The sequence below is a fragment of the Rhinolophus sinicus genome, chromosome 2, assembly GCF_057876585.1.
Source record: "Rhinolophus sinicus isolate RSI-liver-muscle chromosome 2, RSI-T2T, whole genome shotgun sequence".
In the NCBI taxonomy this organism is placed as follows: Eukaryota; Metazoa; Chordata; class Mammalia; order Chiroptera; family Rhinolophidae; genus Rhinolophus; species Rhinolophus sinicus.
The window spans coordinates 57007887-57033623 of record NC_142502.1 but is presented as its reverse complement, the minus strand read 5'-3'; the positions used below and the strand labels follow the sequence as shown (position 1 = coordinate 57033623).

General features: G+C 34.6%; 1 protein-coding gene across 2 annotated transcripts in view; it reads left to right on the top strand.

Annotated features, from left to right (window-relative positions):
• Nucleotides 1-1733: 1733 nt before the first annotated feature.
• Nucleotides 1734-25737, top strand: part of MANEA (mannosidase endo-alpha) — a 68547-nt gene continuing 44543 nt past the window's right edge. Inside the window, exons 1-3 of one of the 2 annotated variants that reach the window (XM_074333311.2) lie at nt 1734-1915; nt 10402-10584; nt 15140-15721. In XM_074333311.2, the coding sequence (XP_074189412.1) occupies nt 15178-15721 (544 nt within the window). In that variant the 5' untranslated portion in view covers nt 1734-1915; nt 10402-10584; nt 15140-15177. The remainder of the gene's footprint in view (nt 1916-10401; nt 10585-15139; nt 15722-25737) is intronic. The other variant, XM_074333310.2, reaches the window with a different exon arrangement.

Genomic DNA, 25737 nt, shown 5'->3' with positions numbered 1-25737 from the left:
CCAGCAATAAGGATGGTGGAGCAAAAACAAATAAATAAAATGAAAAAATGAAATAAGGAATCTGGCTCCAACAACTGGCTCAACAGTTGTTGAGTCACATATGAGCCCAGGAGTCCTTTTACAGAAGAGAGGAGCAAAGCTTTGTCTTGTTTACAGAAATGTTATTTGAGCTTTCTGTTTTATACAGCTAAATCTGATCCTAAATGGCATACGATTTTGTATATGTCTGTGGCTCGTTGAAATGGAGGCAGGGAAAAGGAGGGCTGTAGGCATAAATGTTTGCATAGGCCTGGGAAATAAGGAGAAGAATCTTTATCGCTACTTCCAAAAGTGAAACGGGTGCTGCTTTTCTGGCAAGATCAACCCCAAGGATCTTGTGGGGTGGAGACTATTGTAATAATAAATGGTAATTAGGAGCAACTAAAGGCTACTATTAGTTTAACGTGTTAGGAAGTTCTCAACAAGAATTTGATAAACAAGAGAGCATTTACACTTTAAAAATACATTAGGATCATGTACAAATTAATTTTCAAAAACAAACAAGCCAATTAAAAATGAGCCAAAGATTGAGAACAGGCATTTCACAGAAACACAAATAGCCACTAAGCATATATAAAGATGCGCAACCCTATTAGCAAGGGGGAAATGCAAATTAAAAGATGCTGTTAATATTTCCAGGCAAACTTTGTAAATCTAACAGTAGCAGGTGTTACCGGTAATGATGTGCCAGCCCAGTCCATGTGAAATAGATTTATGCACAGATGAATCTCAAAACCTGAATTTGTACTGAAACAAATGCAGCATGATTCATTAAATAAAATACAACACCAGGACAACTTATTTTTATATAAGCATACATATATAACTATTTTCAAAAAAAGCAAGGAAATGAGTAATCCAACATTCATCATGATGGTCATTTCTGGGTGGGAGGGAAAGAGATACTTTAGGAGAGTATCTTCCTAGAAGGCTTCAAAACCACTGCTTTTTCTGTATCTTCAGCTTCGTAGTGGTACCTGGATATTATTTTTATTATTCTTCTTTAAAATGTGCAAATATGAGATACATTTATATATGTACATTACACAATTAAAATTTGTTTAAAAAATTCAGTGAGATCTTAAAGAGAGCCCTAAAATGTATACATACGCAAGTTCTAGACTACGTCAGGATTTTCTTGTTACTATGTAACCAAACAAAATAGAGAATTCTCTCGGCTTCTGAGGATGATGCAAGATGGAAACCTTCAGCTGTAACCGCTGTTTCAAAAGTTCTTGTTTTTCACACCTGCCTCATCGTTATCAATTATTTCTATAAGTATTCCAGTACAAAGGTGATTTTATATAATACATCTTCAAATTAAAAATGCCATCTTTTATATGTCTACTTTCAGTCTTCCAAGTAAAGTTCCATTTTTTTCCAAAGGCAAAATAGTTCCTCAATTTAAAAAGTTTGAAAACAACCGGTGTACTCGATCGAGTTCGATGCAACTTCTGAATGCTTGCTATCAAAAACAGCTGTCCTTTATTAGGGAGAGCGTCCCTAATAAACGGAACCTTAGACGACCAACAGTTTCTAAAAGAGGGGCGGGCCCTTGGAGAAAGAGGATGGGACTTCAACCCGACTCTGCTCTTTTTCTCCACTAGTACAGGACAGCCTGAAAAGCCCTTCCCTCTTTCATCCACGCCCCTCCCACCTCTCAAAGATAAGAGGGGCCTGTGCCCGGGGACCCAGAGCCCCGCCCACCCAGTAAGCCCCGCCCCCCGGGGCTCCCGGAACTCGCCGCGCTTGTCTTTTGGGAGGCGCGGTTGCTTGAGCTTGCAGCCGGGAGGCCCTGGGTGCTGTCTCGCTGTACTTCCATCCTCAACAGCTTTGGCGGCGGAGTCCCTGCTGGTGACCGGACTCCCAGACCCGGGTGAGTAAACTGAGGGCCTCAGGGCCCCGCAGACGCGTTTGCGGCGGGCACGGGGCCCACTCCCAGCGCCTGTGCGCTCCTGCGCCAGCCAATCTGCTCGCCGCTCCCCTGCCCACGGCCTTTGACCCGGCGCCCCTCGGGCCAGCGGCGGGAGGCGGCGAGCTGCGAGCCTGGGGATCCCGGGCCGCCCTCTCCGTCACTCCTACCCTTGTTTTTGTCTAGCTTAGTCCTGTTGCCTTGTACCCTGCCTTATCCCAGCCCCGCCGGCCTTGTCTCCGCCACTTTGGAACGGAACCTCTGGTCGCCTCGGTTTCTTTCTTCTCTCCCCACCGCATTGGGATTTCGGGAGTGGCGGAAGCCTTTCAACACTTGGCTTTTTAAACCCAGACTGCTGCTGGGCCTGGAGCCTCTGCCAAGGGGGAAGGGTCGAGGCCTACCCGGCTCGGGTTGCAACGCGAAGGTCGAGGTCGCGGGTCTCCCGGTGCCATGGGGCGTCCGGAGCTTAGAGCGAGGATGGGAGGCCCCGCAGAGATGGTTTTTCCGTTCACCTGTTAACTTGTTCAGCACTATCATCGTAGGCTTATCTTTGGCTAAGTCTCGGGGTGCAGCCGTGCTGGACTAGTCTTTTTCCATTGTCTAGAGGAGCACGTTGAAATTCAGGGAGTTACGATAGTTTGTTTTGGTTTTATGGCAAGACCTTACAGATAAGTGTTAAAGGAAAATGGAGTAGTGTTGTTTTTTAAATGGAGGATAATATGTGAATTTTAAAACAGACAAATAGTACTGGAATGGGTTATGTTAACGTATTTAAACAATAGTTTGAAAAAATACAAAATAAAAAGTATTGGTAATATTAAGTAACATGGTTTGCAAATCGTTTTCATAATCTGTTAACCCGTTCATATTAAGCTATATGTAAACTCTGGAAAAAAAACAGTCCAGTGAATCTTAGGATTTTCAGGCTCCACGCATAAAACAGTTACATTATGAATAGTAAGAGTATGATCAGAAAATAAGCTGTCTTGAGATTAAATTGGGGCTACAATTTATGAGTAGGTAAAAGATAATCATTGTTTGTTGAGTCCATGCTGTTTAAATGAAAACATGACCACATGTCAGCAGTTTTTATCTGTGTCACAAAAATCACGGTGTTATATTCTCTAAACTTGGTTTGTCTAATGTGTTACAGGAAAGTGGAATAGGAGTTCTAGAGCCAGACTTGCCCTGCTCCTTGCTACTTGCTTAACCTCAGACAGGTTGCTTACTGTTGGCTAGCTCAGGTATTTGGATCAAGTAGCCAATTGCTCTGTACCTTATTTCCATCACCTGTAAAATGGTGTTAAAAAGTTCTACTTCATAAGTTGTGTTGAAAATTAAAATGAAAGGATGAGATTATACTTAATTTTTGTTAACCCAAGGGTGCAGGTGTTTCCATTAAAACGACTTGGGTGGGATTCTTGCTACAGAAACTGATTTTGAAAGTTCCAGATGTGTCTTCTAGTACTAGTTGTTTATTTCCAGTGGCGTCTTAGAAAATAAAATTAAAGGAAACAATACCAAAAAAAAAGCACCAGAAGTCTGTATAATAATAGTTAAAGGTGAAATTCTTTTGGCTTTTGAGTGACAGGATAATAGCAAATACTTTTTGAGATGATGTTTGACATCATACTGCTTCTGGATCACTTAGACCTCCCTAGACCTCCAAGTCAAAAACTAGCATTTCAAAGGTTAAATGCACAAAACACAAAAATAGAAGCCATAAAGTTGCAAAAGAACCTATTATGTAAGGTAAACTGCCCTTTGAAGATAACAGATTTTTAATAGGTAGTAGTACCTTGAGTAGGTTCTTGTTTTGAAAACCTATACATCTGCAATTAACTTGCAAAGTTTTTTTTCTCTCAGGTGACTTCTGAAACGTCTTTCTTTTGTTGAAGCCAAATAAATAGTTCCCCTACTCCTTTCCTGTGAGATCATTAGACATTTTAGGCATCTCAAGGGTTATTATGGTTTGCTATGTTGGACATGATAGTTTTTATTAAAATTGATTTTTTAAAAATTGGATCTATTTATTATTGCTCGTGTATAAGTTCCGTATAGACTATAAACATGTCGAGCATATGTATTGTCAGTAGAATCTGTTTATATACCCATTGCCCCAAGTTTACACCAATGTCCAAAATAGGAGAGCCAGAAATTAAATTGTTTAAGCTGAACACTTAATGGTCACTGACTATGTATAGGATATATTGGGCCTACTAGAGTGTGACGATAAGGACTCCATTTCTGGACCTTAAGGAGCAAAGTAGTAGGGGATATAATACATATAAACAAATAGCATGGTGCAAGACATAAAGAAATGCCAATTTAAAAAGCATGTAATGCTGTGACAATAGAACATAGGAGAAAGACATATCAAGAAGAGACAACATTTGAGTTGTGTCTTGAAGAATGAGTAGTATTTCAAAAGTTAGCCATATAACAAATAGGCATTTCGAGAGAATAAATGTTTTGGTTATTGATTGTTTGCCAGACACCCATCTTTCATAGTAATCATCATCATAAATCCTGTTCATAATTATTCAGTATCACAATAAGCCAGAAATGATTCTAAGCATTTTATAATATTATTTCATCCTCAAGAAAAATTCTATGAATGAGTTAATAACTCGTACAGATAGGGAAAAAAACAGGGAAAGATAAGGTCACTTGAATAGGTGAAAATGATTTAAAAAATGGCAAAGCTGGAATTTGAATTCAGGTATTGGACCTGCAGAGCCCATACTTTTAATCACAATGATCTGCCTTAATTTTGGTTGTGATAACTTGCAGTCCGGAGATTGCTGTAGAACCAGTGGATCATCTAACATGATATGATAAAAAAAAAAAATTCTTAAGTGAATGAATTAAGTAATGTAAAAAGAAAAGAGTGACCAATTTAAGAAGCTACATTGACAGAAAAGGGAAAAAAAGGCAGCGACTTTAATGAATCGATATTTTATGTTTTATGTTCTTGTGTAGATCTGAGAAATGAATATACCAAATGTGAAAGAAGTTTCAGAACTAGTTGTTGCCTTACATTTCTTTACTTTTTATTTATTTTTAAATCTAGTTAGTATTTACCATTTGATTGAAGCATTGCCCTTTTACATTTTCTTTCACATACATTATCATGCATCATTCACAGAACAACTTTGTTAGAAAACAAAACACGTAATATGTTTTTTTTAAGAAGAGATGAAGTGACTTTCTTGGGGTCACACACATCATGGCTGATTTGAACTTAGATCTTCTATTCCAAGATCAATATTATTTCCATTATATATCCTGACTCATGCATTTCACCACTCAGCTGATCGCATCTCAAAAATCAACGTCTTACTGATTTCTAAATCCAGTAGTTATCTCTCCCGTTTGTTGTGACTCACCAGTGTTTGTTACCATAGATTATTTTCTTATAAAATATCTACCCCAAACAAAATTTTCTTCTTTATGAAGGATTATGTTGTAATTTTAAAAGGCAGTGCTAAGAATATATCACTATTTTCACACCTAGAGGTAATCATTATGTTTACATTATTTCCTTCCTCTGTGTGTATCTTTAATATAGTTGAGATCATATGTTCGTAACTTTCTTTTTCTTCTTTATGGGAATTTCAGGACAACAAGTCAGAGGCAGGCTATCATGGTCATGTCATTCCTTTATTCCTATCTATAGGACTGTCACATTGCACAGGTAGGAATTTCATTCTCTGGAGTCGTGCAGTGCAGAGCTTGAAGGACTATGAATTGACCCTTCCCAGATTAGCAGGTATTAGGTTATCTAGCAGCTCAAGTCCTCCATTGTGCAGGTGGGATTCTTTATAAATTTTTCCCTTATTAATTTTTGAATAAGTGTAGACTTACAGAAAAGTTTCAGAAATAGTGCAAAGAACTCAATAATCCTTGTATGTTTTCCTACAGATTGATCAAATGGTAATATTTTACATTTGCTTTATCATTATACACACACATACACACTTATATAGTACATTGTATACAATTACGTATACATTATGTGTAATGTATATGTATGTGTATAGATCAGTGTGTGTCTAATGTTATCTAATATTTTCTCATGATTAAATCAGATTTACATTTTTGACAAATACTATGGCAGTGATTCTGTGTCCTTAGGGCATTCTCTCAGGAGGCTCATATCTACTTCCAAAATTAAGTGATGGAGTTAATTTTGATCACTAGTTTAAAGTGGTGTCTGCTAGGTTCTACACTGTTAAGTTACTATTTTTCCCTTTGTAGTTAATTAGGTATCTTTTGGGAGATACTTTGCCAATATGTAGATATCCTGTTATCAAATTTTTTCTCCCGCATTTAATATACATTGATGATTTTTGCCTGATACAGTTATTGTGGTAGTTGCCAAATGGTGATATTCTAATTTCATTATTCTATTTAAATGTATTAGTTGGCATTCTTTATTCCATTTCTTTGTTTTTGCATTTTAAAATATATCAGTATGGATTTATGAATTCTTTATTTTAATGCCTATAATTTATTATTCCTCTTTGTTATTTTGATACTGAAATTGTCCCAGATTTAGCCAGTGTTTGCCCCTCCAAGCTGGTTCCTGTGTCCTATGGATGTGCCCCCTACATTTTTTAGTATTTCCTTACTTGCAAGATGTTCTAGGCTCATCTTATACTTTCCCATCCACAGTCTTAGAATCAACATTTCTCCAAGGAACCTGATTCTTTTCAGTGGATATGGGTAGTATTTGAAAACCAAAATCTTGATGTAAGATGTGTTCATTGCTGCTGGAGTTTCTTTGGTTCTAGACTCCCGCTGTGGACAGAGCAAGGAAATAATGTGAATATATTTATGGGTACACACACACACATACACCCCTACACCTGTTTATTGATCTGATAAAAGCCACACATCCATACTGATACTGCCAATTACAATCTGACAACACGTTTCATTCTGGCTTCCCACTTTCTATAGTTACAACCCACGTTTTTTGTCATTGAAAACCCTGGGCCCCATTTTCCAGCATATAGCTTATTTGCTTACTTTTAGGATATATATTAAATATTTTAAGAATTGCTAACCTGTACCCTTGCAAAAAAAAACAGAGAATTTACTAACTAGAGTTCAACATGCAATATTTGTTTGTTTTGAGTGTGAAATCTAACGTGGCTCAAAAAGACAAAATTAGGCCAAAAGGTATACTCAGAGAAGAGTCCTTTCCATTCCCCAACCCTCTTATTACTCTACATTCTCATCCCCCCATGTTTTCTATCCTGTTTCTCTAACCCTTGTAAATAATCAACCTATTAGATTCTTGTTTATTCCTTCTGTGTTTCTTTGGCTCACTTATATATTTTCTAACTGCATTTTGCTTTTTTCACTTAGGCGCAGTATATCCAATACATTATGTGAATTCAAAGAGCTCATCCTCATTTTTTCACCTAAATACTCCAATATTTTACAATTACAAACAATGCTATATATGAATTTATGTACTATTGGTTGTGTATTTTCAAGGTGAATTCTATGAAGTAGGATTGCTGACTCAAAAGGTAAATGAGTGTGTAATTTTGTTACATAATATATTGCCAAATTCCCAAGAGTTGTACCAATTTGCATTCACTCACAGTGCATGTGAGTGTTTTCTCTTGCCGACAGGATGTATTTCATACTTTTTATTTTTTGCCAACATCATAGATAAGAAAGGATGTCTTTGTGTAGTTTTCATTTGCATTTTTCTAATTTTGAATGAGGTAGATCTTGCAAATACATTTTCACTCAGTTTGTCAATTGTCCTTCCCCTTTGTTCATACATAGTGTTTTTTGATACATATGTTTAACATTTTATGTATTTAAATTAATCTCTTTTCCTTTGTTGCTTCTGAATTTTTAGTGATAGTTATAAAGTTACTACCCTCAGGTGACAAGGGAATTGAGGTGGGATTATTTAAGCATTTGAATAATTCTGAGCCCTACAATGTGTATTATTATTCTTTGGGAGATTGGGGTAGGAAGTAGAGAGGTTGTTTAAAACCCTTGATTCAAAAGTGGCAAAGAAGCCTAGACTGTCAGTGGATTGTGGCAGCTGAGAAAATGAACAGTTTTTGGCAGTTGCATGGCTTTGTGTGGATCAGAATTGGAATTCAGGGCCCTTCCTGTGGCCATAAATGAGACGGGATCTTGAGAAATACCTGTGGCTTTGATTTCAGAACCCGTGGTTGTCAGGGAGTAAGGATGAATGAGGAATAGACCAAATATTCAGAGGGACTTAAACCCAGTTTTGAAGATGTTAATTTGTGATTAGATAATCTTCCTCTACTCTAGCAGGCTTTGAGAAGCAAAAATAAGCTTTCTCTGAATGAAAATAATATATAGACCCTCTCATTGTCTCTAAAAAATTTCATATACAGTGTCCGACATTCAGTGAAAATAAACCTAGCTTAACACCCACACAAATAAAAGATAGCGACTGTCCAGATATTAAGAGAAAAACAACAAACAAACAGGCAATAGAAACAAAACAACATCAAACTCGGGTTATTTGAGGTGGACTTTAAATAAATGGGATTAAAATGTTCAAAGAATTAAGGACTAAGATGGAAAATTATAGCGGAGTACTGATGTTCTTGGACAGAGTCAAATGGAAATTTTAAGACTAAAATTATACCTGAAATTAAGAAGTTACAGCTGAAGAGAATTAAGAAACTGAAAGAATATTCAGAATTAACTATTCAGACTGAAGTATAGAAAGAAAAGGAAGGAAATAATTTAGTTTTTAAGAACTAAATGGGACATAAAATTCTAACATATATGTAATATAGTCCAAAATGAGATATGAGAGCAAGACAGCAATAAATAATGGAGCAAAAGCAATATTTGAAGAGATAATTGACAAGAATTTTACAAAGCTATGGAAAGATATCAGCCCAGAAATTTCACCATTTGAACCTAAAGCAGCTTAAATATTAAGAAAACCGTACTATATACACGTTTCATGGGAAAACAGCTGAAAACAAAAGATGAAAAAATATTAAAAGTAGCCAGAGAAAAAGAAAATGTGTTGTCTTTACAGAATCGGGGGGGGGGGGGGGGACCCACACAGGTGAGTTTTCAACAGAACTAAAGATAGAAGATGATGGGTGGTGCTAAAAGAAAATCATTGCCAATTTAGAAGGCTATACATATTTGTCAGAGGGCAGGAAAAATAAAGGTATTTTCAAGCAGATTAATGAGACAGTTTATCAGCAGCAGACCTACACTAAAAGCCCTATTAAAAGAAATTATTTCTTCACTCTAAGGAAATTATTTTGAACGGAAGTATGGAGTTGCAGGAAGACATGACGAGCAAAGGAAGGGATAAAAATAAAGAACATTGACTCTACAAAACAATATGATATCTGGTGTGGTTTACAATATATGTAAAAAATAAAATACCAAAATGAGAGCACAAAAGTTGGGAGTTAAAGTCTTCTAAGTGTGCTTTCATTGTTTGAGAAATAGTGAAGTTCTAATTCATACTATATTTTGACAAGTAAGAATACATTCTGTAATCACTAAAATAGTAGCAAAAAGAATATATAATTAACAAGCAAATAAAGAAAATTGAAACAATTAGAAGGTAAGAGAAAATAGACTATGTAAGAAAGGCCCATAGGAAAGTAGGATAGATTTAAGGCTTTAATATCCCTATATGCAAAATTTTAAATGTACTGAATACTACAATTATTGGACAAAGATTATAAACAATAACAATAAAACTCATTTCAAAAAAACCTAATTATTCAAGGTAACAATAAAATGATGAAAATGACACTCACTGCCAACATGAACCAAATGAAATGTTATAGCTATATTAATATTAGAGTAGAATTTAAGTCAAAACCCATCAGTAGAGAAAGAAAGGAACATTTCATTATAAACCAAAATTTAATACTTCAAGAAAATAGAACAGTACTAAATGTCTCCACCTAATAACATCAATTAAAGTTATATAATATAAAGTTATAGACATGCCACAGTGATATTGGGGGTTTTTAACACTAGTAGAAGAAAGTAGTGAGGATATGAAACATAAACAACATTCTTATTGTATTTGATCTGATAGACACACAAAACTCAGTAACCACTAGCTGCAGAGTATTCTTTTCAGGTGCATATGGGACACTTATTGAAATTGGTCGTAGGTTGAGCCTTAAAGCAAGTCTCCACATATTTCAAAGGATTCTAATCATACTGGCATTGTTTCCAGTAGATTCACACTGAAAATGAGTAACAAAAAGATGACTAGAAAATCCCCTTAATATTATACATTTATCAATAAGTCATCAAAGAATAAGTCATAATGAAAATTATAATACATTTTCAGCTAAGTAGCCATGAAAATACAAGAGTACAAAACTCATGGGATACTGCTAAAAATGTGCTTAGAGGTAAAGTTATCGTATTAACTCCATTTTTAGGAAAGTACAAAGGAGAGTTCAGGGATGATGGCAGCAGCAGAGATACAGTGTTTGAATCTTCCTGGAATAATAACAGAGCAGGAAAATAGTAAAACCAAAAGGAACATCTGCAACAAAACTGAACTGACAAGTTATTCCTACAGATCACAAAGTCTGAATGGATGGAGACAGCTCACTAACCAGGTACAAGATTTGTATTGCGGTCGTTCTCTGTGCAGAAGAAATCAGAGGGAAGCAATAGTGCATCTGCTTGATCTTAACACAGGAAAATCTCTAAATACAGATATTAGCTGGAAAGAGTGACAGTCTAATTTGAGAATAGTGGCTGAATTGGAGGTGGGGAGTGTCTTTGATCCTAACAAGAGGCTGGAGCATCTTGCTTTCTAAGAACTCTGTGAAACTAAGCTAAAACTTGTTTTTCAAGAAAAAACTCTATATTGAAGAATAAGGTCTGGAAATAACTTTCAACTTAAGCAGGGGGGAATAAAATAGAATCTAAGGAAATAAAAAATTCCACATAAGCATGGGAATAGAGAAAAAAACCCAACTGATTTCAGGAAAATTTCCAGATCATATTAAAACTTCACAAAAACAGCAGAAGAAAGATCTTGAGAGCTGTGAAGCTGTAAGAACTACCACGATTCAATATCACTGCCAAAAATTAAGGGGAAATTATTTCATGTAATACAGTAAGTCCTCACTTAATGTCAATAAATTCTGCAACTTTAAGCAAAACAACTTAGAACAAAACCAGTTTTGCCTAAGGGTAATTGATATAAATGAGTTAAGTTCCTACATCTCATCAGTTTTATAGTGAAACGACATTGAATAAAATGAAAACATGTGAGGACCTGCTGTCTTTACCAACAGAAAAAGATTGCAGCCAAGTCCCATACAAAATAATTTCAAGCAAAAAAGTTAACACCAAAAGCATGCACAAAATACATGACAACTGTAATCTAATATCGAAACAGTAAAAATAATTATATGAGATAAATGAATAGGTAAATTACAAATATGCAAACTGAGAAATGAGGTTATCAGAAAATAATTAAAATCAACAGAAAAATTACTTCATAAATTATTTCATAAATGAATACTAGGAAACAAATACAAGAGATAATCTCTTATGAGAAATAGAGATTGAAGAGAAAGTTAAAATATTAAAATGAAGAAAGTGATAAAAAAATGCGGTTGTAAAAACAGCAAAAATTCAATAAAAGTAATGGGACTTGCTATAGAAGAAAAGCAAAGCAGTGAAACAACAAAGTAAAATTGAAAATATTTGCTGACAAAGAAGTTGTCAAAGGTTTATTTATTTTATTTTCAATTACAATTGGCATTCAGTATTATATTAGTTTCAAGTGTACAGCATAATGGTTAGACATTTATATATTTTATGAATTGATCCCCCCGATTAGTCTAGTACCCACCTGGCACTGTACATAGTTACGTTATTGACTATGTTCCCTGGGTTAGCTAACTTCTTAATAAGAGAGTTCCTATATGATTGTGTTTTCTCTGAGTTGTAAGGCATGGCTGTCTGAAGAGAATAGAAGTTGGTGATGGAGTAGCACGTTTGATTTAAAAAATGAGAAGGAACAAAATAATTCTTTTGAGGTTAGAAAAGTGAACCTACTGGGGTGTAGTAATAGGATTGTTAAGCAGTCTGAAGTGTTGGTTTGAATATTATGGTCATGAATTTGAAGTGATGAAAAGTCAACATGGTTGTGCGTTTTTTCTCCAATACTCTGTGATTCTGGCTCAAGATCAAGATAGGTATCATTTATTTGAGGTTTTCCCAGGTAACTACTATGAAAGGAGAGAAGTAAAGAGAGTTAAGGGTATTTGCAAGTGAGGAATTGCATTGCTGGACTGTGGTGTCACTAGAGACAAAATGTAAAGAAAAGGAGAAATACAGAAAAAGTGATAGAGTCAGTGGAATGGACATCCCAATGAGGTCAAGGTATTGCTAGAATAATACTAGTTAGAGGAGCTTCTAGTAAAAAGGTTATGTTTACAAAATGAAAGAAAAACATGAAATAGAGATTTTGGAGTAGTAAATGATTGTAAATGACAAGATCAAGAGTATGAGTATGACGTTTGAGTTAGTGAAATGGGTGGAACAGATCATTAGAAGCGAGGCAGTCAAGGATTGTGCTTCTAAACTACTGAATGGATCATCCAAGTTGGTAAAGTCACTACTGATTAGTAACAAGTAGGGTAGGAGGGAAGATAGTAAGTCAGCTTCTGTAATCATCAGTGAATGGGAGGGAGATGGTTAGATTCAGAACATGGTAAAGTTAGATGCCTTGAATGTCATTTTTATTGGTGCTTCATCCTGATCTAAACTATGCCAATATTTTGTTTACAAGTCTTCAGTGGTCCCCTGGTGACCCAAATAAGAACTGTCCTCTCATTTAGGTACAATATGGGTTCAACATGCCACTACAGCTTTGCTTTATCACACCACCTATTCTGTGCTACAGCCAAAAGATGCCTTATTTTTCATGTCCAGTATATCTCTGGGCATACTGTTTCTGACACTTATGGCTATTTTCTTTTTCCTATCTTTTCCACCAGCTTATGCATATTATACTCATTCTTCCAAGATTTTACTGTTTTTCCTAACAATTTTTCCCCAACTCTTTGATTTATATGGCATTTCATTCCTTTATATGCCTTCCACTTCTCCTTTGGCACTTTTCTTTGAGTTTAGTTTTTTATCTTTTTGTTTTCTAGAGTTTTTTCCCCCATATTCTAACTAAAAGAAATAAAATTTTGTTTGTTCCTTGGAGAACGATAAGGATTCAATTGTTTCTTATTTTAAAGTCATTTATGTCAACTTTTATAATGCTTGTTTTAGCTTTTGTATTATTTATTGACTACGTGACATACTTTAATGAGTTCAGCTTGTTGATGTGGTTACAGTATATTCACATAATAGCAGTATTAAAATATAATAAAGGCTTTATGGGGAGGGGATCCCTAAATTAGAGTACTAGTAACAACAGAAAGTGTTATTTTAATAATCTTATTTTCCAAGTTTAGGAAGGAGAATATTTGACATAAAACCAGAGAATTTAATATAATTCTAAAACAAAATCCCCAGAAACATCTGCCTATTCCTTTGCTAAATGTCCATTTTCATGAGTTTTTATGAGAAAGAAGGAACTGATGTGATGGAATGCAGGGATGGCGAAGAGGCAGGACAGCAGGTAAAGTGTCAGAGTAGCCTTAGTAATCGGTACTGTTCCCAAGAATTTTGTATATTTTATATACATCTAATTATATCTACAATTATACATATTTATATTGTTTGTAAATACATATAAAGCTTACATACATCTATATATGAGATTAATATACATATTATATATTTGTGTGTGTGTATACACGTATGGTGTATATATGGATATACCACATCTTCTTAAACAAAATTTTGAAAACATAAAACCAAATTAATTTTAGTTAGGTATGTTAATGTTTTGGAAAAACTGTAAATAAAGGAGGGAATGGTAAACATTAAAGTGACTGCCCTTAAGGAAAGAGAAGGGGTAGGCCTGGTGACTGGCAGAGTGCACAAAAGGTGGAGATGGGCTTTTAAAAGCTGGCAGTTTTCTTTTTTATGTGTTTCAAAAACTAATATATACGTCTTTTATAGTAATCTTTAGGTGTGATATATTTCACAATTAAATAATGTTGACTTTGAGGAGAATCTCTGAATTTCAGCCCTAAAAGATATATGCTTGCTCATATTGGTGTTTCTTACATATATGCATAATAGAAGAATCAGTTTGTAGAAAGTTTATCTGTGTGTGACAGAATTACTTGCTAATTAGATTAAGTTTTACTCATCTATCTTTTCTCTTAGGGTTAGTTTAACTTAATGCTCCAGAATAACAACAGCATGGTATATAGTAGAAAGTTATATTTTGTAAGTATAATCAATGTCAACTTTTCACCAAATACCTTTTTAATAAAAAACTACATAAAAATTTAAATATTTTATCTATGTGTATGTATATGTATTTATCCTCATGTATATGTACTCACCTATCTATACATACATGTATATACACACACTTATTAGAATATAAAAACACACTGAAACAATTTTAGAAGCTGTCAATATATTACTTTTATAAGCTCTGTTCAATAAGATTTTGAAAGTTATAGAGTAATGATGTTTTTAAAAATTAGATATCTCTAACTTATCATTTTTAAAAATTTTATCTCATTCTAGTTTGTCTAAAAACTGTCATTTAAAATGTGTGATTACTGCCTTCTTGTGAAATAATTATTTTAGTTAAATGAGTTTGTTGAAAAATCCATTTAAAGACTAAGCTTCTCGCGCTTTTAAAGATTTCCTTTTTAAAATCATGACCTTTAATTTCATATTTATATTTAGAACATTTTCGTCCATTTCCTTAGAATATTCTCTTTATATTCAGTATATGCAAAATCTGCCCAAATGAAAAATATATTTGTTTTGTTAAGTAAAATTTCTAAAATGTATATCTGACAACATGTATTTGTGGTATTGTCAAATAAATACCGCCCTTTAGTCTAGCCATATATAGATCCTGTTGTAGATACCAATATAGTGATTAACATCCTCATGCACTTTAAAATTGTTTCAGTGTAATGAACTTGATGGATTTGAGTTTTTGTTTTGAATACATTGGAAAATATTGTTAATACCAATTACTAATTACTGTTTTTCAATAAATTACAGCTAAACATTTATCATTTGGGAATTTAAAGTATGTCATCATGGCAAAGTTTCGAAGAAGGACTTGCATCATTTTGTCACTTTTTATTCTGTTTATTTTCTCTCTGATGATGGGTTTAAAAATGCTGAGACCAAATAAAGCTGCTTTTGGAGATCCTTTTGGACTTGACCTTCTTCCAGAAGTTCGTCAGCGAACTCCTCACTTGGTGAAAAATGTTGATTCCCCAAAGAGTGACAAAATCAACAGTGAAACAAATATCAAGAATTTAAAAAGTGTTGAAATTTCTGTGAAACCTTCCAAAGCCTCTGAACCTTACCTGGAAGAACTGCCACCTTTGAATTATTACTTACATGCATTTTATTATAGTTGGTATGGGAATCCACAATTTGATGGTAAATATATACATTGGAACCATCCAATTCTGAAGCATTGGGACCCTAGAATAACCAAGGATTATCCACAAGGGAAGCACAACCCCCCAGATGACATTGGCTCCAGTTTTTACCCTGAGTTGGGAAGTTATAGCTCTCGGGATCCTTCTGTCATTGAAACTCACATGAAACAAATGTACTCAGCTTCAATTGGTAATTATTTTATTTTATATGTGTGTGTGTTTAGATATGTGTGTTTAGGTATGTGAGTGTGTATGTGTGTGTGCATATATATATATATATATATATATATATATATATATATATATATATAATTTTTGTAGAACATTAAATTACTAACCAGTCTTCATAGTATTAATTATAACTGTAAACTTATAAATTCCAAATTAAACTGTATGTATGTTCTTAAACATTCAGACAACGGTGTTTTAACACTATAGTATGTTGTTTAATTTTTAAATTTTGTAGGATTTCTGGATATATTATTTTGATTGATTTCTAATTTACTACTGCTCTTTCCGAATTTTATTAAATTATGATTTGCATCACAGACAGTGAATTCTCCTACTTTCAGTATACAGCTCAATAATGTTTTTCAGAGGTATACACCTGTTGAAATACTACCCCAGTCATGAAGTGTAATACTTTATAGCCCAAAAAGTTTTGTCGTGCTTCCCTTATTCTGCCCTTCTTCCACCCCAGGAAACTATGAATCTGATTTCTATCACTGCAGAGTAGTTGAGAATGTTCAGTTACTATATAAAAATAGAATTATCCAGTGTGTGTGGAGGGATGGTCTTTTGTTCAGCCCAATGTTTTGAAATTTACCCAACTTAACTATATCAATAGTTTAGTCATTATTATTGCTGAATGGTATTCTATTGTATGATTATAGCAATTTGTTTCTGCATTCATCTTCGTGGACATTTTGGGCTGTTTCAAAATTTAGGCATGTAGCATATAATTTGGTCTTGGTTTTCTGTTTTTAAAATTAGTCTGACAATCTCTTCTTTTTTAATTTCTGTGTTTATTTCCTTTATATTTGGATATGGTTGATTTTAAATGTTTCATTTTGCTTTTTTCTGTTTATCCTATCCTGTTCCTTTTCCCCATTTTCTGCCTTCTCTTATATTAAATATGTTTATTCCATTTAATATTCTCTTCTGGTTTATTACATGTATTCCTTCATTTTATTTATTTTATGATTCCTCAAAAGTTTACAATATGCACCTTTAACTTAACGGATGAGAAATCACCAGTTATTCTTATTCTTGTTCTACCTTGCCTTCAACTTTCTCCTCCCTCTAACTTTCCCATTCCAGTTACACATGTTTAGATAGAGTGATATTATCCCACAAGTAAATAGTACTAAAATAATATAATTTGATACCTGATAATTCTTCAATTCATTAACATACCCTTTATAAAAACCTCCCTGGTTTGGTTCTCTCAGTCTTGTTAATGTTCCTAGCGTTAGGGCCATAAGAAGGAATTGGGTGTTCACACATTTTTCTAGCTCTTGCACAAACTCAAAATCGAGCTGATACGTATTATATAGAGAGGCATGCAAGGCTCTTTCATGAACAAAATAATACAGAGTTTTGTGAATCTATAGCAACTATGTGCAAGATGGCTTGTTTTTCTTCTGTGAGGTATTTGTTTTCAGCTATTTAAAACAAATTTACATTTCTAGTATATGCTGTGTTTCACCAAAAATAAGACTGTGTCTTATATTAAGTTTTGCTCCAACAGACGCATTGGGGCTTATGTTCAGGGGATGTCATCCTGAAAAATCATGTTAGGGCTTATTTTCCAGTTAGGTCTTGTTTTCGGGGAAACACCGTACTTACAGCTCTAGTTTCTATATAACATAAAATAGGATTGGTAAATTTAGACAGCATTAACTGCTGCATGTGAATGATGTATCTATTTACTATTTACTTTTGGGAGAAAGACCTTTCAGATGACTTTTTCCGGTTTTCAAAAAAGGATTTGTATCACATTCAATTCTTTTTTGTTATTTCAAAGTTGACTTGTTGGTGTCTATAAAAGTTATGCTTGATTGACAGAAAAGAATGGATATTCATGGGAGTTTTAGTTTTCTCAATGCAAACTGAATTGTATACAATGAGGATTTTCCCCCTAAGATCAGATATATAACTTTGTATGTGTGTGTGTATATATATATATATATATATATATATATATATATATATATATATATATATATAAACACACACACACATATATATATGTGAGTGATATGTAAATGGCATACTGCATATATTATAGTTTAATTGCAAATAGGGAAAAAAGTTTCAGTTAATATTTAGTTTTATGCCTATCTAATGTTTATGAAGACCTTTCCCCTATAAATTATTTACTACTACAATACAGATATGAGCATGAATTATTTCAAAACATTGTCAACAAACAATTACTTTAATTTTAAATGTTGACAATTTCACTATTGATGCAAATATTTTATTTGTTTGGTAGATTTTCTGCTGGGGACGATAAAAAAATACATGATTGTGAAAAAAAGTGACGTTACAATCCATCTGTAAATTATTTCCTTATTAGTTAAATATTGAATTATTTTACTTATTGTTTTTTTATTGAATATAATTGACAATTAACATTATATAAGTTTAAGGTGTATAGCATATTGATTTGATACATTTATATTTCAATATGATTGCCATTGTAGCATTAGTTAACGTCTCTATCACATCACATAATTATCATTTATTCTAGTAGGGGGAACAGTTAAGATCTAGTCCTTAGCAAATTTAGTGTTTATAATACGGTCTTGTTTATAATCACTGTCTATTACATCTCTAAGTTGTCTAATTTATATACTAGTTGCAAGTGTGTACCTTAAACAGCATAGTTCCCATTTCCCCATTCCCAAGTGTCTACGTAGTAACCACCATTCCACTTTCTGTTTCTTTAAGTCTGTTTGTTTTTTCAGAGTCCACATATAAGAGATATCATAATATTTGTCCTTCTGTGTCTGACTTATCTCACTTGTCATGATGTCCTCAGGATTCATTCCTGTTGCGCAAATAGCACGGTTTTTTTATGGCTAAATAGTATTTGTGTGTGTGTGTATGTGTGTGTGTACCAATATCTTTATTCACTCATTGATAGACAGTTAGATTTTTTTCCCCATATCTTGGCTGTTGTGAACAATGCTATCGTAAGCATGTGAGCTATATATCTTTGATAACCTGTTTTCATTTCCTTCGTATATACCCAGAAGTAGAATTGCTGGATTATATGATAGTTCTATTTTTAATTTTTTGAGGAATCTGTATAGCAGGGGTGTCCAAACTTTCTTCAACGTTTTTCACCAAGGGCCATATGCAGTAAAATACACAGACAGCTGGCAACTCACTCGAGGTGAAGTACGTATTGCCTCACCTGGTTTATTTAAATAAACTAAATATATTTTTGGAATTTGCTGCGGGCCACAGTTTGGACACCCCTGCTCTATACTGTTCTCCATAGTGATTAAACCAGTTTACATTCCCATCAAGACTGCACAAGGGTTCCTTTTGCTCTACATTCTTGCCAACAACTGTTGTCTTCTGTGATCTTGTTTATAGCTATTGTTATGGGTATGAAACAGTTTCCATTGTAGTTTTGATTTGCATTTCTATAGTGATTAGTGACTTTTTGGATTTTTTCATGTACCTGTTGGCCATTTGCATGTGTTTGTAAAAAGGCCTCTTTAGTTCCTCTGCCCATTTTTTACTTACATTGTTTTTCATTTCCTTTAGCTATTGACTTACAAAATTTGGATATTAAACCCTTGTCTATTACATGGTTTGCAAATAACATTTCTCATTCTGTAGATGCCTTTTCATTTTGTTAATTTTTGCTTTTGCAGTGTAGAAGCTTTTAACTTTAATGCAGTCCTACTTGTTGAATTTGTCTTTTAATATTTGTGCTATGAGCATCATATCCAAAAAATCATTGCTAAGACCAATGTCAAGGATTTTTCTCCTGATGTTTCCTTCAGATGTCATTATGGTTTTAGGTCTTATGTTTAAGTCTTTGATCTATTTCTTTTTTTCGTTTTTTTATGTTTTCAATTTTTTTAAAAATTAAAGTATATTGGAGTGACAATTATTAGTAAAGTTACATAGATTTCAGGTGTACAATTCTGTAATACATTTTCTATATCTCACATTATGTTGTTCACCACCCAGAGTCAGTATTTTTCCATCACCATATATTAGACCCCATTTACCCTCTTCTAGAGCCTCGCTCCCCTCCTTTCCCCTTTCCCTCTGGTAACCCCTAAACTATTGTCTATACCAATGAGTTTATTTTCTTTCAGTTGTTTGTCTTATTCCTTTGTTGTTTTGGGTTTATATATCACATACCAGTGAAATCATATGGTTCTGTACTTTTTCTGACTTATTTTGCTTAGCATTATAATCTCAAGATCCATGCATGTTGTCACAAATGGTCCTATTTCATCTTTTCTTACCACCGAATAGTATTCCATTGTGTATATATACCACAACTTCTTTATCCATTCATCTATCGAAGGACATTTTGGTTGTTTCCATGTCTTGGCCACTGTCAATAAAGCTACAGTGAACATTGGAGCACACTTGTCTTTATCGATAAGTGTTTTCCAATTTTTTGGGTAGATACCGAGGAGAGGGATTGCTGGATCATATGGTAATTGTATTCGTAATTTTTTGAGGAACCTCCACACTGCCTTCCATAATGGCTGCACCAGTCTGCATTCCCACCAACAGTGTATGAGGGTTCCTTTTTCTCCACAACCTCTCCAACATTTGTTACTATTTGTCTTGTTGATGATAGCCATTCTAACTGGGGTGACATCTCAATGTGGTTTTTATTTGCATTTCTCTGATGATTAGTGATGTAGAATATTTTGTCTTATGTCTATTTGCCATTTGTATGTACTCTTTGGAGAAATGTCTCTTCAGTTCCTCTACCCATTTTTCAACTGGGTGGTTTGTTTTTTCTGTTGTTGAGTTGTAGGAGTTCCTTGCATATTTTGGATATTAGCTCCTTATCAGAGGCACTGTTTGCAAAAATCTTCTCCCATTCAGTTGGTTGCCTCTTTATTTTGTCGATGATTTCTTTTGCTGTGCAGAAGCTTTTAAGTTTGATATAGTCCCATTCATTTATTTTAGTTTTTACTTCCCTTGCCTTTGGCGTCAAATTCATAAAATCCTCTTTGAACCCAAGGTTCATAAGTTTAGTACCTATATTTTCTTCTGTGCAGTTTATTGTTTCAGATCTTATGCTTAAGTTTTTGATCCATTTTGAATTAATTTTGGTACATGGTGATAGATAGCAGTCCAGTTTCATTCTTTTGCACGTGGCTTTCCAATTCTCCCAGCACCATTTAATGAAGAGGCTGTCTTTTCCCCATTATATGTTTTTGGCTTCTTTGTCAAAAATTATCTGTCCATATTTATGTGGGTTTATTTCTGAGTTCTCAGTTCTGTTCCATTGGTCTACGTGTCTGTTTTTCTGCCAGTATCAATCATGCTATTTTGATTATTGTTGCCCTGTTGTACAAGCTAAAGTCAGGGAGTGTCATACCTCCAGCATTGTTCTTTTTTCTTAGGATTGCTTTGGCTATTTGGGGTCTTTTGTGATTCCAAACAAATCTGATGATTTTTTGTTTTATTTCTTTAAAAAATGCCATTGGGATTTTGATGGGGATTGTATTGAATCTGTATATTGCTTTGGGTAATATGGCCATTTTAACTATGTTGATTCTTCCAATCTATGAGCATAAAATGTCTTTCCATTTCTTTGTGTCTTCTTCAATTTCTTTTAAAAATGTTTTACAGCTTTCAGCATATAGGTCTTTCACATCCTTGGTTAAGTTTATTCGAAGGTATTTTATTCTTTTTGTTGCAATTGCAAAGGGAATTTTTTTATTTCTTTTTCTGAGATATTTCATTGTTAGTATATAGGAATGCAACCTACTTTTGTACGTTGATTTTGTAGCCGGCAACTTTACTGTATTCGTTGATTGTTTTTAATAGCTTTTTCGTGCAGTCTTTAGGGTTTTCTATATATATCATCATGTCATCTGCAAAGAGTGACAATTTAACTTCTTCATTCCCAATTTGGATGCCTTTTATTGCTTTGTCTTGCCTGATTGCTCTGGCGAGGACTTCCAACACTATTGAAAAGCAGAGGTGATAGGGGACAGCCCTGTTGTGTTCCTGAACTTAGAGCCAAGGGCTTTAGTTTTTCCACATTAATTATGATATTAGCTGAGAGTTTGTCATATACGGTGCTTATTATGTTAATTTGTTTTCTTTCTATACCTATTTTGTTAAGTGTTTTAATCATAAATGGATGTTGTATCTTGTCAAATGCTTTTTCTGCATGACTTGATATAATCCTATGATTTTTGTCCTTTATTTTGTTTATGTGATGTAGCACATGGATGGATTTTTGTATGTTGAATCATCTTTGTGCCCATGGAATGAACCACACTTGGTCGTGATGAATAATCTTTTAAACATATTTCTGCATTTGATTTGCTAGAATTTTGTTTAGGATTTTTGCACCTGTATTCATCAGAGATATTAGTCTGTAGTTTTCTTTTTTTGTGTTATCCTTCCAGGTTTTGGTATCAGGGTAATGTTCACCTCATAAAATGAGTTAGAGAGTAATGTCTCTTCTTCAATTTTTTGGAAGAGTTTGAGCAGGACAGGTATTAGATTCTCTTTGAAGATTTGGTAGAATTCACTAGTGAAGTCTTCTGGTCCCGGACTTTTGCTTTTGGGAAGGTTTTGGGTGACTCATTCAATTTTGTTACTGGTGATCAGTCTATTTAGATTTTCTAGTTCTTCATGGTTCAGCCTAGGAAGGCTATATGTTTCTAAGAACTTGTCCATTTCTTCTAGATTATTGAATTTGGTGGCATATAGTCCTTCATAGTATTATTGGATGATTTTTTGTATTTCTGTGGCATCCGTGATAACTTCCCCTCTTTCATTTCTGATTTTGTATATTAGTGTCTTTTTATCTTAGTGAGTCTTGCCAGTGGTTTGTCAATTTTATTAATCTTTTCAAAGAACCACCTCTTTGTTACATTAATTTTTTCTGTTGTCTTTTTGTTCTCTATTTCATTTAGTTCTGCTCAGATTTTTATTACTTCCTTTCTTCTGCTGACCTTGGGTTTCATTTGTTCTTCTTTTTCTAGTTCTTTAAGGTGTAACGTGGAGTTATTTATTTGGGATTTCTCTTGTGTCTTGAGCTAGGCCTGTAATGATATGAATTTCCCTCTTAAAACTGCTTTTGTTGCATCCAAAAATTTTGGTAGGATGTATTTTCATTCTCATATGTTTCTGCATATCTTTTGATCTCTCCTCTTATTTCTTCTTTGACCCGGTCGTTCTTTAAGAGTATGTTGTTTAATCTCTACGTATTTGTGGTTTTTCCTGCTTTGTTTTTGCAGTTGATATCCAATTTCAAAGCCTTGTGATCAGAGTATATGCTTGGTATTTCAATCGTCTTAAATTTGCTGAGGCTAGTTGTATGTCCATGTGTCGTTTATCGTTGAGAATATTCCATGTACTCTAGAAAAAAATGTATAGTCTGATGTTTAGGATGAAGTGCTCTATGAATGTCAATTATGTACATTTCACCTAATGTGTCATTTAGGGCAGCTATTTATTTTTTGTTTGGATGATCTATCCATAGCTGTCAATGATGTATTTAGGTCCCCTAGTATAATTGTGTTTTGATCAATTTCTCTGTTTAATTCTGTTAGTAGATACTTGGTATATTTCAGTGCTCCCTGATTGTGGGTATAAATATCGATGACTGTTATGTCTCCTTGTTATATAGTCCCCTTTACTATTTATAAAATGTTCATCTGTCTCTTGTTACCTTTTTTATCATGAAGTCTGTTTCATCTGATATCAGTATTACTACATCTGATTTTCTCTGGATACCATTTGCTTGGAGTGTCAATTTCCACCCTTTCACTTCGAGTCTGTGTTTGTCCTTGTAGCTGAGATACGTCTATTTGGAGGCAGCATATGGTTGGGTTTAGTTTTTTGATCCATTCTGCTGCTCTGTGCCTTTTTGTTGATCCTTTTACATTTAGGGTGATTATTGATATGTGAGGATTTCCTATTATCCTATCTTTAGTTTTCTGGTAAGACTGTGTCTCCATTGTTTCTTTCCCTTTTGTTATTGTCTGTTATTTCTGTGTGGCGGTACTCTATGACTTTTTCCCTCTGTTTCTTCTTTTATTATGTTATATATTTTAGTTCTGAATTTTTTTGAGTGTTTACCATTAAGTTTATGTAAAATAAAGTTTGATATTTAGAGTATTCCATTTTCTTCAGCATGCTTACTTTGTCCAATCCCATATTCCAGTTCAGGCCTTTACTGCCCCCTTTTGTGTTTTGGTTGCCACAAATTATCCCTGTTGATGGTGGTGGAATGACCTCCTTTAGTATTTCTTGTAGTGAAGGTCGTGTGTTAGAAAATTTCCTCATCTTCTGTATGTCTGGAAAGGTCTTTATTCCTCCTTCATATCTAAAGGATATCTTTGCTGGATATATTATTCTTGGCTCATAATTTCTCTCTTTCAATTGTTTGAATATTTGTTTCCACTTCCTCCTGGCTTGTAGAGTTTCTGCTGAAAAATCTGATGATATTCTAATAGGCTTTCCATTGTTAGGTTACTGTCTTCTTTTCCCTGGCTGCCTTGAGGATTCTTTCTTGGCTGTTAACTTTTGACAGCTTCAATACAATGTGCCTTGGAGAAGACCTGATGGGGTTCAGGTAGTTAGGTGTTCTATTTGCTTCTTGAATTCGAGGATCTAGTTCTTTCGACAAGTTTGGGAAGTTCTCGTAGACTTTGTTTAAATATACTCTCTGTTCCCTTCTCCCTTTCTTCTCCTTCTGGTATGCCCATTATTCTAATGTTGCTCTTTCTGATGGAGTCAGAAAGTTCTTGTAGAGTTCTTTCATTTCTTTTAAGTCTCAAGTCTCTTTCTTCCATCCGTGTCATTTCCAGATTTCTGTCTTCAATGTCACTGATATTTCCTCCATCTGGTCAACTCTACTACCTACGCTGGCTATTTCATTCTTCATTTCTTTTATTGAGTTCTTAATTTCCAGAAATTCTATTTGGTTCTTTTTTAAAATTTTAGTCTCTTTGGTAAAATGTTCATTTTGGTCTTTGATTGTGTTTCTGAGTTCATTAAACTGCCTCTGTGTTTTCTTGCATTTTGTTGAGTTTTTAAAGAACTGCAATCATGAATTTGCTGTCATTTAAGTCACATTGTTCCATATTTTTAAGTTCCTTTTCTGGAGACTTTTCACTTTCTTTCTGAACTGTCTTGTTGCCTTGGTTATTCATGCAATTAAGGATTTATTATTCCTCTTCCTAGACATCTACAGGAGTGGGTTCTACAACAGGTTGATAGGAAGAGGTCTTTGATTTTCCAATAGGTGTTGGTAGAATGTTTTATTTTCTCAGTGACTTCAGCCTTTTATTTTTTCTTACACTGTAGTGTTATTTTTTCTCTGCACTATTCTGGCTTCTCACATAATGTGGGGGATTCCCTGGAAGGCGGCCTTCTCCTCTGAACAGTTCACATGGGTCTTAGGGTGCCACCTCTATTTGGGGATGTGGAGAGCTCCTGAATTTCCTAAGCTCTTCCTGCACCAGATTCAGAGCCTGTGTGTTTCAGCAGTTCTGTTTACTCCTGCAGGGAACCTCCCAGATCGGTGAGGACAGGGACGGGTTAGGTTGTGAGAGGTGGCCCAGAGCAATGGCGGCGACCACCATCACAGCCAGTCCTGCTTCCACTGTTCCCTCTTCTTTGCCAGAACTAGTTGTACTGTGACTCTGTGTCTGCGGACCACAGTTCTCAGAACTGCAAATTTTCTGTTGTTTTGCTCTGACACTGCTACTCTTCCACTTCTAACACTGGGCAGGTGGGGGCGTGTGAGCTCTGGGAGGGTAGGAAGGGGGTGGCTAGTCTTAGTGCCAAAGGCTTCTGTTCTCTGCTAGGCACTGAGGGCTTAAACCACTTTTTTCAGCCTTCTTCCCTCAATCTTTGCTCCAAGGTCTCTGCCGTGAGCGTTGGGTTCAACCGTGTTATATGGTATCCCCTCAGTTCTTGGGCCATAAGCAGAGCCCTAGCAGTCCGAGTTCTCTCCTCTCC